General features: G+C 42.8%; 3 protein-coding genes and 1 long non-coding RNA gene across 6 annotated transcripts in view; 1 reads left to right on the top strand and 3 right to left on the bottom strand.

Moving 5' to 3' along the window:
- Positions 1-206: 206 nt before the first annotated feature.
- On the bottom strand, positions 207-4775 carry adm2b (adrenomedullin 2b). Its single transcript, XM_085914058.1, has 2 exons — positions 4074-4775; positions 207-1647 (listed from the first exon to the last, which is right to left on the bottom strand). Exons 1-2 carry the CDS (start codon positions 4178-4180, stop codon positions 1317-1319), a joined length of 438 nt encoding a protein of 145 aa, XP_085770184.1. The 5' UTR covers positions 4181-4775; the 3' UTR covers positions 207-1316.
- LOC147055297 (uncharacterized) overlaps positions 3711-14679 on the top strand; it is a 12418-nt gene continuing 1449 nt past the window's right edge. The window contains exons 1-4 of the long non-coding RNA XR_015066386.1: positions 3711-5979; positions 7527-7708; positions 14142-14478; positions 14574-14676. This is a non-coding gene — a long non-coding RNA (uncharacterized LOC147055297). The remainder of the gene's footprint in view (positions 5980-7526; positions 7709-14141; positions 14479-14573; positions 14677-14679) is intronic.
- LOC147055298 (MOB kinase activator 2) lies at positions 5289-8738 on the bottom strand. The gene is made up of 5 exons (XM_085914057.1): positions 8257-8738; positions 6812-6951; positions 6641-6737; positions 6317-6441; positions 5289-5966 (listed from the first exon to the last, which is right to left on the bottom strand). Exons 1-5 carry the CDS (start codon positions 8334-8336, stop codon positions 5710-5712), a joined length of 699 nt encoding a protein of 232 aa, XP_085770183.1. The 5' UTR covers positions 8337-8738; the 3' UTR covers positions 5289-5709.
- ppp6r2b (protein phosphatase 6, regulatory subunit 2b) overlaps positions 9759-14679 on the bottom strand; it is an 8770-nt gene continuing 3849 nt past the window's right edge. For 2 of the 3 annotated variants that reach the window (XM_085914047.1, XM_085914049.1), the window contains 12 exons: positions 14528-14643; positions 14344-14429; positions 14195-14272; positions 14010-14107; positions 13876-13933; positions 13574-13695; positions 13343-13500; positions 13109-13259; positions 12489-12556; positions 12210-12414; positions 10991-11104; positions 9759-10822 (listed from right to left, as the gene is read on the bottom strand). In XM_085914047.1, the coding sequence (XP_085770173.1) occupies positions 10789-10822; positions 10991-11104; positions 12210-12414; positions 12489-12556; positions 13109-13259; positions 13343-13500; positions 13574-13695; positions 13876-13933; positions 14010-14107; positions 14195-14272; positions 14344-14429; positions 14528-14643 (1288 nt within the window). In that variant the 3' untranslated portion in view covers positions 9759-10788. Of the gene's footprint in view, positions 10823-10990; positions 11105-11285; positions 11734-12209; positions 12415-12488; positions 12557-13108; positions 13260-13342; positions 13501-13573; positions 13696-13875; positions 13934-14009; positions 14108-14194; positions 14273-14343; positions 14430-14527; positions 14644-14679 lie in introns of those variants that run through there. The other variant, XM_085914048.1, reaches the window with a different exon arrangement.

Below are 14679 nucleotides of genomic sequence, written 5' to 3'. Positions count from 1 at the left end.
TTAATATTGACATTTGTTTGATCATTTTAAACATTAGCGGGAATAATGTAAGAATTTAAGAAAGATAACATTTGACAAATTTGATACTTTGGACTTTCCTCTTGTGTGTTTGGTTGTGTGTTGGTAAATAAGGGTAGTAATTACTGATCATAAATGTTTTAAAAACAATAACCTCAAACAAGATGTAGAACCCAGAAACACACACACACATTTTATTGTCTTTTATTGCACAATGCAAGCTGTTTTTTTTTCTCTCCCCTCAACACAGTTCACTTCAGGTAAACATCTCGTCATGGGAAAGTGAAGTTTGGGTGTGCAAGCTACATTTTAAAGTTTAAAAAAAAAAAAAAAACAACAACAGATCAAAGGCATACAATGTTAAGGCCAAGAAAATCAATCAGTTAAGTCAAAGTCTACTTTATTGTCAACTTCTTCACGTCAAGACACACAAAGAGATCAAAATTGCGTTTTTAAACTATCCTTACACTAGCTGTGAAGAATGTGGATTGCATGGATAAATTACTTTTCCATTTAAAACTCATACTCTCTTTTGATTGGTTGGAAGTGTACAAGTTGTTCTTTTGGCCGTTTGTGGGTTGTTGTTTTTTTGTGGTCGGGCTGTTATGAAGTCCTTTGGTCTCCTCTTAAGGCACTTATTTACAGTAGGGTAGACTTGTGCAATTGAAGGATAATGTCATAATTGAGCATTACCTCCTCTAAGCATAAAAACCATTTTGATCTTTGTTATTGAGTTTGTTATCACATGGGCCAAAGAAGAATTATGATGCAGCCCTTGCGTCGAGTTTAAATGGGGACGGTAACAGACGATGGAAAAAGCTTGCCATGTGGCACTTGTCATGGTTAATCATATTTCAAGTTCTTTAAAAGAAACCAAAGTTCTTCCTACAGTTAGCATTTTACAGAAAGTACTGTATTGTACATTAACACACTAAAAAAGGACACTTTCCACTAATGTGTGAAAATGGATAGTAAAGTGAACATTGCTGCCACCAACAGGGGTGAAGAAAAACTGCACCACCTGTTATTTTTTAAAAACTTTTGCTCTCAAGGGCTTTATTTGATTTTTTTTTTTTCAAAATAAACAAGTGGGCTACGCCATTTGTAAACTGGGTTAAAACTCAATATCATAAACTGCTTTTATTATTTACAATGAATGAACCAAATATAAGAGTTATGCTCGTGTTTAATGTTTTCATAAATAATTTAAATAGCATTTCCTAAAAGTGGTTAAATGCGTGTAAAATTATTTGATGCAAAATGTAGAGAAAAGCAAACGGGTGACTTAAACACGCACGTCAGCCGTAGCTGTGAGGACTCCGAGGATTGATGGGGGAGGAGTCTTCCCTGCCGCTTCGTCCAATCAGCTGGTAGAGGCGATGGCTGAGGTTCTGCACCTGACAGGTGCCCAGGACGCAGCCCGCCCTCATCAGCTGCCCGCGGGCCCTTCGGCCGTAGGTGTGGCGACGCCCTCGGGACCGTCCCGCTTCCACTTCAAACCACTTAGATGGCGGCTTCTTCGTTATAAAGAGCGGCCAGACAAAACGGCTATCTGCTAGAGCCACGGCGTCGTCGAGAACCGGGGCATAATCAGGCGGCATCATGTCAGAAGGTGTCATGTGTTTGGATCTGGGGAGGAAAAAAAAAAAAAGCCACTAAGCATTTTGTAGCATCTTGGAAAGTTACAGAATGAGCACGATAATAACAGAAAATGGGCGGGGTCTCTCTGTAAGCGATCACGATGACGTCTTCCTCGCCTCAACCATGGTCACGAGGCCTGTGCTCGTTTTCATCAAAGGATAATTACCACCCCCCCAAATCTAAACTTGCGGTCTATGCCGCTATAGCCGAGAATCCATCTTTCCAGTTAATCGGCGAAGGAATTCAATTGTTGCGCAAGAAGGGACCTAAAAAAAAAAGGCTGCACCACTTCCTCTTAAGAGGGAATTGAAAGTGCTTTTCTTCTCACCTCAGTTTTCTCGCCTCGCTGAGATCATCACAATGGCCTGAACTTTTTTTTTTTTAACAAGAAAGACTCGTTTGTGGAGTTGAGTACTACATTTCAGAATTGTTTAAGCAGAGCTGCAGTGTTGTTGGATGCATAATAGATCAGCATAATTTTATGTTTAGCAGAACATGCTAAATTGCTTTTCAACATGGTGATACGTTTCCTTTAATCACACCGTAGATTCCAATTGACAGTCAAATTTGAATTGTTTGTTTTAATGTGGAAAATAGCGCCAACCTATCTGAAAGCTTTATCCTCTAAGAAATCCTGACTGGTATTCTGATCTTTCTTTTGGCTGCAAACTTTGGCACTTATCACCAAAATGCAACCACAAACAAAATTCAAGTGTATTTTTCCCGTCGTGGAAAAAAAAAAAAAATCTCACTATTAACTCACTTTAATGATACCAATAAATCCCAAATAAATGTTTGGTCGTCTTTTGCAAATAGTGCTCTAAATAAGAAACAAACGGTGCTTTCTTCAGGCTGTTTGACACATTGAAGTTAAATGTAAAACTCTTATGTAAAAAAAGAAAGAAACATTGCATACTTAAACTAAACAACCTCCAAAGTTTCCTCAATTTCCTGGTAACACTTCATCCTCTGTCACGGTCCTTAATTACAAGTAGATACATCCATGTTTTTTTTTTTTACCTTCAACTATACTTGTTGCTAGTGACGGTATTGTGTAAAATCCGTCACGCTCACTTCTATCCTCCACTTTCCCACCAGCCGCTGTTCTTTAGTGGACCCCCTGCTGTGCAAACTTTTATGAAACTCATTTTTTTTTCTCTCTCCCTCCCTTACGTAATAGTTTGAGAATAAGGTCTCACCTTGCAACATTCCAAAAATAAAGCAGGAACAGATTTTTTGTATCGATGTAAATATGCTCTTTTTCACTGATTATTGCTTATCGGTGACAAAAAATAAGTTGGGGTCTACCTCATCTCACCAGGGTTTTTTTTTTGTTGTTTTTTTTTACCGCTAGTCGCCCCCTCACAAAGCACATGTGTCCTTGTCCCAAATCCTGTTAAATCTCCCTCACCTCCGTCTCACCTCTGGGCCGCTGAAAGGAATGACCTCATTCCTCATGACCCATTGCATTGCCTGAGAAACATTTTTTTTTTATTTTTTTACAATCTGTTGATAATATCATGGTGGCCATCTTTGTTTACATTATGAGAACAAGTACTGTAAATAACCTCGCATGTGAGCAACCATGGTCATGATCCACTTTAAATTGAAGAGGATAAAAAGTCAAATACAAAATGAGATCAGTTGTAAGGAGCAGCTGTAGACCACAATTCACACCCAGACACTCACGCGCAGAACTTCTAACTCGAGGCCAACTTCCCTTGTCACTAGGCCATGCAGTACTTTAAGCAAAATGCTATTTATTTTTTCTATTTATACACTATTTTATTCATTTAAGTAATTAATACATAAAACATTGATTTAAAGTTCATCTATATGAAAAGACAAGTCACATTTATAAAAACTTTGAAAATATATATATATTTTTTTTAAAAGGATCGTCATAAAATGGCAAGTTTGTCTTTGAATTGCCTGATTATAAACGCTTATAAAATATATAGATTACTTACTGTGTTATACTATTTTGCGCATTTAGTTTTCGTAATATAGCTACTGCTTTTTAGTTCATAAATCAAACTACAAGAAATAATTAAAATCATCCAAAAAATACTGATGTTAAAAGATTTGTTTTCTTTCGCCATAAATATAAATGAGGCACAATTAGAGGAACAATGTTTGGGGTCCTCACAACCCTGGTAGACGATTCTTGCGCAGGTAAAAAATAAAAAGTCTTTACTCAACTCTAATCAAAGAAACTAGATTTAATATTCAAAACCACGTCAACTACGAAAAACTATTCAAACAAAACGAGCTAATATTGGTTCCGAATTGATTCCCTTTTCACGTCGCAGCTCGGTGCGCATTTAATTGACCAAACCAAATGGTGTCTTATCGGCATCATTGCTTCCTCTCAAGCTTTTTTATGGCCAATTAAAAGCAATGACCCGTCCTACCTGTGTCTGGTACTTTGGAGATTCTGGTTGAACAGAGCTCGAGTCTGGATTTCCAGCGGCAGTAAACCGAATACAAGGCACGTCCACGCCGGCAGCAGCGCGCACATGACGCTGCAACGAAGTCGCAAGAGCCGCTTTATCGCACAGGAGCAAGGTTTGGTTAAAGCTTCAGATTGTGCGGGAAAAATAGCACAAACGATCCCCTGAGTGACTTGAGGAATGTCTTGAACCTGTGTTGTCTTCTCAGTAGATGGACAAGTGCTCTTTTGAGGTGGGGAGCATTTGGGTTTCTTCCTTGTGAAGTCAGATTGAGGAGGGAACAAGAGGATGAGGAGGAGGAAGGCTCACTGTGTCCTACAAGAATCCTTTAGACAGCACCAATACAAGATTAGCACAACACCAGCGTCATAACTGTGCATTGAAAACCGCTACAAAATGAAAAAAATAGACTTTGAGGAATAAATTAGGACAGTTTAAAGAAACAAACTTTCAAATTTAGGTTACAGGTGAGGCCAGCATAGAATTGCCTCACCAGCGCTGCCACCAATCCCCAAGTTTAATGTCTTCAGGCCTCCAATGTTCAGAAAGTGAAAATGACTCCGTAAACTGCTCATAAAAAGGGCTGACCCATAAAAAAGGAAAATTGGAGAGTCATCTCCTATTTATTTATGAGAGTGACAAAAAGGTAGTTTGCCATTCAACGTTTTAGTAGTGAAAGGACGACGGGGGTGACAAGCTGAGACTGTGAAGCAGATTTACGAGGACGTCCTGTACTCGGTTCTTTCAGCTCTTAATTAAACTACTGAATTGCTGGCTGTCCGTGACTCAGCACTTTGCCGTATTACTCTTAAGCTCACTTTCCAATGAACGGAGGCTGAACATGTTGCCCCAAAACCCATCAAGCAAAATATCAGAGTCCTCTTTCGATTAATTGTATTTCCAAACAACCCTCCTCTTTTCAGGAGCTTGTTTCTTCAGCTATTTGTGATTGTAATGGAGACAATTAAGCCAATAGAAAATTGCTGTAGCATAGCATCACTTTGTGCACTTGTCTTATCTGTTGACAGCTATTCAGGTTTTTACCACCAGACGTCGCTGTTTGTCCAACAATGCGCAGTTTAAGGCGGCAAGCGAGCCAGTTTCTTCCCACATTCCAAAAAACATGCACGCTAGGCTCTCTTCAGTCTTGTTTGTGATTGGCTGGTGACTCCAAAATACATCATATCATATTTATTTTTCAGACAAGTGTTTCTGGCACAAGAATACATATAAACACAAGTTACATCATTCAGCGGAGGATATACTGTGTGTGTGTGTGTGTGTGTGTGTGTGTGTGTGTGTGTGTGTGTGTGTGTGTGTGTGTGTGTGTGTGTGTGTGTGTGTGTGTGTGTGTGTGTGTGTGTGTGTGTGTGTGTGTGTGTGTGTGTGTGTGTGCGCATCATGCAGTCTTGACAACATTATAACATACTTCATGGCGGGTGTGCATGTTTTACACAATTGAATTGGATTGTCACTTCAAGTCCAGTGAGTCTGTGTGTTTTTTTTCCTTTCAATTAATAATTCATAAGATTTCAATCACAACTTTTAACTATACACAACGGGAGCCTGATATTGTCGAGCAAAACTTTCCAAGTCCTCATTTCTTGTCCTGTGTTCCTCCCTGCAATCCCAGAGCCGAGATAAGGTCCTGTAGCGGTTCAGTGTCCTCGGCGTCCAGCAAGGCGTGCTGCCGGCAGAAGAGCGTGAGGTGCGCAAAGAGCGTGTTGAGATGAGCGTGCAGGCCCAGCGCCTGCGTCTGCCGGAAGTGAGACCAGTAGATGTGGGCCAGAGTCCTGAACAGCAACAAAAACACCTTCTGCACCAGGAAGATGAAGCCGGTGGGGAAAACTGAACCTGAAATTGAAAGGTGAGAGATTTTGAGGTGTTAAGGAACTCTCATGGCGTGCTACCAAACAAAAACGAAAAGTATAAATAGTGTCGTAATAATGGCTCACTTTACACACAAAACTAATTACTCTGGAATCTGGGACTTGTTTAGCTCACATGACGTCAGCAAAAAAATTGTTTTGTTAGTGATCTGTCTTTGATATTTGGTTCTGATTGGGGCTCATCGTGGGAGTTCATGAAGGACCTGGAATTCACCCCAAATTCTGCTTTCAAAGCAAAAATAAGTCAGCCTTTGTTCAATTCCAAACATGACTGGGCCACATAGACAGAAAAAAAAACATCTTAAGTATTTTTACCTGCTTTTGTGGGGAACACGTCTTCATCTGTGAGTAGGTCCTGAATGTAGGACATGGCGTAGTCAAAGTAGAGAGGAGCAGAGCATTTCAGCTTCCTGCCATGATCATCAGTCCAAACATAAACTCTAAAATAAAATAAAAAAAATACACGGATAGATGTCTCTTTATGTATATAAAAAAAAATAAAAAATCCTTCAAAGTTCACTGAGCAACAGCGGCAGTACACATAAATCGCGCATGACTTTTAAAGCTTCACAAAGGACGGCATAAATAACAATCTTATCCGACAGCTCCATTTCACGGCGTCGTGCACCATTAACTCACGTGTCGCCCGGTCCGCAGGCGGTCGGGCAGGTGCTGGGGGTGCAGAACTCGGACAGCGCGCTGGAGAACAGGTTTATGTGCTTGAAAAACGACACGGCTGCAAAGAGAAGGGGGGCCAATCAAACGCCGCGTGGTCTTTTAACCGCGGGAAAAAACGGAAGAGTTACTGACTATTGCTGGCCAACCACTCGGCTTTGTCCACGCCGGGCGGTAGCGACGTAAGCGCGCACATGTCCGTGTGGTTGATGTGCTGACACGCGTATTCCTGCTGGAGGTACGGACGCGTCTCCAGGATGTTGTTGTTGAGCCCCCTTTGGAGGACAATGCACAAGTCAATGAGACATTTCACACTAATTGTTTGAAGTTCCGTGTAAATAAAGATGAATATTTTCCAGACACGCTGGAAAGGAACGGTTTTATTATCTGATGAACAAATACAAGAGTGTCTGAAAACATGGTGAGTGACAAGAAGACAAAGTGCTGTTTGATGGCTGTCTAGCAGATGTCACAATGTCGGTTGACGGAATTGCTGGGATTCTTCGCCTTAGTTATGTCACACGTTTGTGTTGCTAGGCAGTTTTGTTTTGTACATAAGTACATACATTACATGATTAAAAAAATAATATTTAGGACTGGTCAATTTGTCAAGTATGACATAACACTATGAATATTATCTTTCATTGACCTCAGACATTTGTTTCTCTAAATATTTGAATCCAACTTATTCTATTGGATGTATTTTTTTTTCTTTACTAAAAATAAACTAATAATAATCCAGAGCTAGCTTGTTAGTTTTGATTTGTCATAAGTCCTGAACACAAATTCTTATTTTAATATCTATCCATTCATTTTTTTTTATTTTTTTTTATTCTGTTTGTCTTTGTAGGGTTGCAGGTGAGCTGGAGTCTTTTTTGACTTGTGAGAAGAAAAAGAGAAAAAAAAAACGACCCAAGGAGGAGAAACCATCCAAGCTCCACAGAGGATGGGAATCAAACCCAGAATCTCAGAAATGCGAGGCAGATATGCTAAGCACGCTTAAGTTCAACAGCGGCGCACTCCATGCTTCAGGTAGGCCGTCCCTCTTCTTTGCATACCCGCTTGATATTGGATGCAAAACCAAAAAAATGTGGGATGTCTGACTGTGAGGCAGATGTGCGAACCATTAGTCCAGCGGGCCTATTTGGGTACCCCTTAGTGGAAATTCCCCAAAAGAAGCCAGAAGGAAATGGAACGAACATCCTGTCCTGCCTTGAAGTCCTCCACTTGTGGTCCACACACAAACGCACAATGGACCCACATCTTAGTGTGCTTATGCGTAAACAGCGCCCGAGTGGAGGTGACGCGCGCACTGTTTACCTTTTGCCGGCTGTCCCGTTCGTTCGTTCGTTCGTCACCAGGACGGAATCAACAGCAAAGAGCAAACATTTGCGTAGTAACTCGGGCACCCTTCCTTTTGCCTCTCGCTACTCGTCTGCCGAAGGAATTCGCTGATGCCATCGCGCAAATATGCGACGCGGACATAAGCGCTTATCTGGACAACATTCCTGCTTTGTTGTTTTTTTTTCTTCCTCCAACAATTGAACCGAGGCGTAAGAAAATGTCAAAAGAAAACTTACACTTTGCCATCGCAGACGTCGGGAGGAGCTTTGCCGTCCGCTTTGGTGGTGGTGGTGGGGTAACTATGGCAACCCCCCATGGCGGACAGCTAAGAGCAGAGCCGGCCCCTATTTTCCATCCCGAGCACGCCTATCCGTGCGCACATTTACGCACAACATATGCTCGCACAACTTATGGATCCGCACAGCTGGAAAACATATAGCTCCTCCTTTTTTTTTTTTTTTTGACAACTTTGATAGCCAAGCGGCGTGGGGGGGGAAAGAAAAAAAATAGTCCCGGGAGTTTGAAGATCGATTCCAGCTGTCCAACTCCAGTCGTGTCTTGTAGTGAGCGTTGTGTAAGTGTGTGTGAGTGAGTAAGTGAGTGTGTCTTCTTTGTCTGGAGTCCCACGCCCCGCAAGCGCCGCCTCCTCAGCTCTGAGCGGACAGGCAGGTTTCTCCAACACGAGTTGAAATAGTCAGCGCAACTCCACCCCTTCCTCTTTCCGTAGTGTGTGTGTGTGCGTGTGTGTGAGGAGCAGATGCTCGTGACAAAGTAAAAAGGCCACTGGAAAAGAGATGAGGGACGAACCGCCCCCAGCAACAAAGTGTCGTTTGTGTAAAACTTCATCCGATGATGGCAGCGCGATGGACTAGTGGTTCTGCAGGTCTTCCTCACAGTGCTGCAGTAGAAATGCAAAAAAAAAGTTTCAAATAAAACATTGAAATAAATGCAAAAAAAATAAATGTCGGAAATTAAGAAGCGGCGGCTCATTTGCATGAGACAGGACCGCCCCCCCTCAAAACAGCCTGATATTCCCAACTGAGCGTGACCTCATTTTCCATTTCAGCTCCTTTAACAGCACAAGCATCTCATTTTCATGGGGGTTCGACACATAAATAATCCATCCAGCTATGACCACATGAAAACAACCATGACACAGTGCAACATGAGACGAGTCCAGCGAGACTCTGTCTTTGGCAGTAGCCCAGCAATGGGCGGAGTCAGTGGTCAACCCGCAATACGGGCTAATTTTAGCAAGGCCAGTAAAAGTATTTCAAGTGTGACACCTGGAAACTGCTTTAGATTGTTGTTTAAAAAAAAAAAAAAAAAAGGGAGCAGTTTGCATGCACAATGTCTCCTTCCATTTGTTCCCCCAAAAAATATTTAAAATGATTGAATGGGGGGGGGGGAAACAGTGGTGCTTGGATTTTAATGGCTGCCAAAAAATAGAGGCTGGAACTACTCAAGGGCTTTGGCAGAAAAGCAAAACGTAACGTGTGTACAGTACGTAACTTTTAAGCGCCACTTCACATTCTAATAGAGCCTTTGCCAAAAAAAAAAGTGCTTGTGAATTCGATTCAAATCGAACCAAATCATTCTATTGATCTATTTTCCATGACGCCAGTCCTTATTTGGGTCGCGGGTGAGGCGGAGCCTATCCCAGTTGATGTTATGGATAAAGACCTTGAAATAAACCTTATTCTGAATAAATACCACATTGGAGCAAACAAACAATACGCTGGGTACTAGCTGTTTTTATTTTGTCATTGACATATAAGTACCAACAAGATAATTGCTATGCAAAAAAAAAAAAATCTCAGCTGATTAGCGCTACAACGTTGTTAGCGCAATATTATGGAAGACTACACAAGCACACACTCCTCTGGAATTGATGCTGGAATACCAAAAAGAAAAAAGAAAAAAAAAAGTCATTATTGCCTCATTTCAACAACACACAAACACACGTTACACACATTACATTTTTCCATCTTTTGTTTCAAAAATAGATATGATTATATGTGTATATTATACATTTATATTACGTTTATTACCAAGAGTAGCCACAATCTAATACAGGAGCAAATATCACAAGAAGTACACTGACCGCTTCTGAGGAGGAAAGGGACGGACGGACAGACGGACGGGTATGAATGGCAGCATGCACTTCCGTGTGTCTTTTTGGAGGATGTTTATTGATTTGATTTATAATACAGTGTGTTCAGGTGTGCTTTCTTTTATTATCGGGCATACCTCGGATCGGATCTGAGAGTAACCGCTGCGCTTACACGTACATTTTAAAGTAGAGCAGTGACTGACACGCATAATGCGCTATTTCATAATATAAATAAATATTTGCCTGTCACAGGTCACCTCATCCTTGATATGTACTTGCACTGATAGAACTTTTTTTTTCTTCCCCCCATCACCCTAAGATGGATATCAAGGATTAAATGCGCATAAAGCTTCGTTGAAATTCTGAAATGAAAAGATTTGTGGTGTTTTTGTACTTTTCTTTTTCCAAGTCAAATGTTGTGAAACTCAGACCAGGCTCTGATTCATGCGCAAGATAAGCCCACCGACTTGTTTATTTTTTTTAGTCTCGGGCCGATCATTAACGTGTAACCTCATTTGGCTGTTGGACGTGCAAGCGGAGGGGGGGGGACGAGCCGCGGGGGGCTGACAAACATGGCCGCTAAGAGAAATCATAAGAACAGCGAGGTTGTGCGTTGAAGGGTCGCCGCCGCCGTCCATATTGGCCATGATGGCGGTTAGGCCGGTCCGTTGGCGGAGTTCTGCTTCTCTCTGTTCAACCCACAAAGAAAAAGAAACACATTTGCAAATAGGTTCATGCCGTTATGAGAAAATGTGGCACCTGCTACGTGCCCGGTTCTCTCTGTAGTTAAGTAAACAAAGGCCCCATTTGAGGAAGTAGCTCCGCTACTGTGTGCTAAGTAAATAGACACGACTCACTGTGTGACAGCAGCCGGCTGCTGGCTAGGATTTGGGCAGTCTCCGTGTTTCCTTCCAGATTCCGCATCCACCTCGTTTCCTTTCCCTTTGTCTTCTGCTGTCTTCTCTGCGTGACTTCGCCCCGCCCCGGGGAGAAAAAAAAAAAAAAAAAAAGAGGATGAGAATGCGCTCTCGGCAGAATGCAAATCAACAGCGGTTGTATCTCCTGGTTCAAAAGCTCACCTCCGTTTACCTGCTGTTGACGATGCCAAGCCCCGCCCCCCCATCCCCAAACAAGGATCAAAATTGTCCATGCTTGAATAGAGGGTATATTTGTTAGTAAATGGCGTGCTAATGCATTGACTTGGGATTGGAAAAAAGTTTTATTTTTTTGTTTTCACTTCAGAGCATGCCTTGTGGTAAAACGGGGACCTTGCTGCGTAGGGAAGACACGAGCTTGGATGTGGAATAGGAAATGATGCACTGGATATGTCATTATTGCAAACATCTGTGGCACACATGTGAGGGCCACAGACACGCCTTTTTTTTTTTTGGGGATGTGTTAATGCCCGACCGGTATAGGGACGAGCTAAACTCGTGTAAGGTTTTGTGGTGGGTTAGTGCAGTCCACGGATGAATTAGCATCCCTAGTTCAAGGCAACAAGCAAGAACGCGCCTCTCCCGGTCGTCTATTTGCTTTCTCATACAAACTCGGGGAAATCATCACACGCTTCACATACCGTCGAGTGGCTGGTCTGAATATTCTGAGGGTGGGAAGAAACAGGTGGGGTGATATCAGAACAGCTACAAAGAGAGGGAGAAGCTCGGAGGGATAGAGGAGGGACGCTCCACGTGAGCAGACAAACTAGCGCTGGTTATGTGCGAGGAAAGAATGTTTGGAGAGGAAAGGAAAATGTAAGAACGTACTAGAAAGAAAGAAATAGGAAATAAAAATAGAAAATGTAAATGAAAAAATGAAAATGTAAGAACGTGAATAAATAAAATAAATAGTATACATAAAAACATAAATAGAAAAAAATTAGATAAATAAAAACTAAATTGGGAGGGAATTTTTTAAAAAAAAAAAAAGCTCTTAAGCCACCCAGAAAACCAGGCCAGGCAGATTGGCGAGCTGTGTGAACCACTACACTGTCGGTGACTCCAATGACGACTTAGTGGGGAGTTAAAAAAAAACAAAACGTAGCTTCTTGAAGCAAAAGCATTCAAGACCCGTCCGTACCTGCTGAACACGGCGCGCTCATTCTTGGCGTCCACGGTCAGCCGGATGGTCTCCTTGCCGTCGCCCGTGTTGAGGGTCTCGGTGATCACCGCGCGGGCGGACCCCATTTTGTTCTCGTCTTCGTCGGTGTCGGAGCTGCTGGAGGAGGAGCTGTCCGACGCCACCAGGGGAGCTTTCCTCGTCCCGCATACGCTCCACACGCAGGCTGGAGGGCAAGATATGGTCCTCGTTGATTTAACGGATCTACTCTTAAAAAAAATAAAAAATAAAAAATCTTACGATTCTGGCTCGGTTTGGCGCTGAGGTCCGAGTCCACGGGCGAGCTGCATTGGGGGCCGGCTTCAGAACTAGGGAAATATAATAACATGTCAAAAACTTGAGAGAACCAGAGCACCGCAGACACAATGCGACCATTTTGAGAAGTCGGGTGAAAGCCCGGGCCGGTCACATTCCTTACATTCCCGGCTCTAAATTTAATTTCCCGACGTGATCCAAACATTGAGCGGCTGACACCTTGGACGAACGATACCTTCGGTGAACCCCCGTTTATTTAATTTCGTTCATTACATCGAATCATTATTCGGTGAGGGCGTTTTATGAAGTATACTGGAAAACCAGTCCCCAAAAATATGGTGGGGAAACACAATTTTCTCGTTACCACGTCCACCCCCAGGTAAAGCGTTCATTCATTTCGACGGACTTTTCTGGATGAGACGCTTTAGTGGTTTCTCTTTTGGAATGTGGCGGCGGCCTTGTCCTTCCCCCTCATAAATGCCACTAAGTGCACGTTGCTAAAGTTTGACATTGGCTTTTTACTTCTCCTTCAAGTTGTGCGGTCAATGAGTGGAAACAAAAAAAAAGTCTCTTGGACAATTCCCAGCTCAGATCGGGCGGCTCACCAACAAAAAGGCTGGAAATCGGTAAACTTGGCCCAGCCCTTCTCTTCTGTTTTAGTAGCGGCGGGTTGCGGACTGTCCCAAGCTGCGAAGCCCATGCCTGCCGCCGGAGCTTTGGAGTTCACCTCCCCAAAGTCCGCAATCCAGCCCGAATCTGAGGAACAGTAGTCAAAAGCCGTCAGTGACTCAGAGCGAAGACAACAATGGCGTGACGATCACACCGTCGTTCTATCTCACCCTTTGCGGCCTCTGTCTGACTGGAGAAAGGGTCCGTGTCGTCTTTCAACTCCTCTCCTTCGTCCGAATCCGAGCTCGCCGCTTTGTCGGGAGTTGCCGACCTCTCGCGGGCTTCGCCGGGCGGGGCTTGGCCTTGGGCTGCCTGCGACCCGCCGAACCTTTTTTTTTTTTTGGGAGTAGATCAAAGAAATGAGCGTCGATGACATCGTGGCGCCAATTGTGTCTACAAACCTGTTTCTTGACTTGGTTTGTGTTGCATAGTTGAATTCTTTTTCCTCCCAGATGTCTTCTTCATCATCATCAAAGGCTTGTATCCTCTCCTTGGCGCAGGCGTCAAACGAAGCCGTATTGGCCTGTAAAAAAAATAATAATAATCATAATAATAATAATAATGCTTGACCATGCTCAGAACAAAATTTACTCATGCAAAATATCAACCATTAAAATTAATTTGATTCATCTATACCAGAAAACACAATGTTCTATCATCATCAAATTGTATCGTACAAAAACATATTCAACTGTAAACTCACACTGTCTTGGCCCACGTCAATATTGATATTGATCTCTGCGATTCGATTAAACGTTGCCCTGCAATAAGACAAACATTCGCTTAGTCCCACCAAGCATCACACACTGTAGTACACACACACACACACACACACACCCGATGCCGTCGTCGTGATCGGTGAACTCGTCGTCGTTGAAACCAAACTGATCCACGAAATTTGCCGTCATCTGTTGAATTTGGTAATCCGAGAAAGCCTGAAGTGCGAATACAAATCCATTTTGTTTACAGAGCATGTAAGCAGCAGAGCAGCGGACACTGGGTATTTGAACGTGTGTGGCAACCTGCTGGAGTGTCAGTTCTTTCGGAAAGGGGCTTTCCATGTCGTCTTCCGAGGAAGGCCGCGGATTACCGCTGCCGACCTAAAACACATAAACGGAGTTGTGAGACTTCAAAGGCTCCTTTTTGGGTAGATGGATGGCGAGATGTTTACCAGATCGATGGTGTTTCTCTTGTTGGTATCTGAAAGCGTCTCCGTTACAAAAGTCTCCCAGCGCCCTCTGCAGTCATCGGGTAGCTCTGCAGCCCAAAAGAAACCAAACACAAATGCTCATTTGTGCTCAAGAAGGTAGAAAATATTCATTTTTATGACTCCTAAATTAACGTTGATCACGCACCGCTGATGAGATTACTAATCTGGGTGTGAACCGGGCCTTTCTCCAGATTGTGCACAACCGTATTGGCGATCCTGGTCAGATGGCCCATGTAGCCTCTCCTCATTCCGCCTTCTGACCTGAAACAATGTCCAACCTTAGATCATCTCATGGTA

Source organism: Syngnathus leptorhynchus, chromosome 6, assembly GCF_054491065.1.
Source record: "Syngnathus leptorhynchus isolate UIUO chromosome 6, UIUO_Slep, whole genome shotgun sequence".
Lineage (NCBI taxonomy): Eukaryota > Metazoa > Chordata > Actinopteri > Syngnathiformes > Syngnathidae > Syngnathus > Syngnathus leptorhynchus.
Note: the sequence above shows the minus strand (reverse complement) of the source record. Positions and strands in the feature narration are given on the sequence as shown.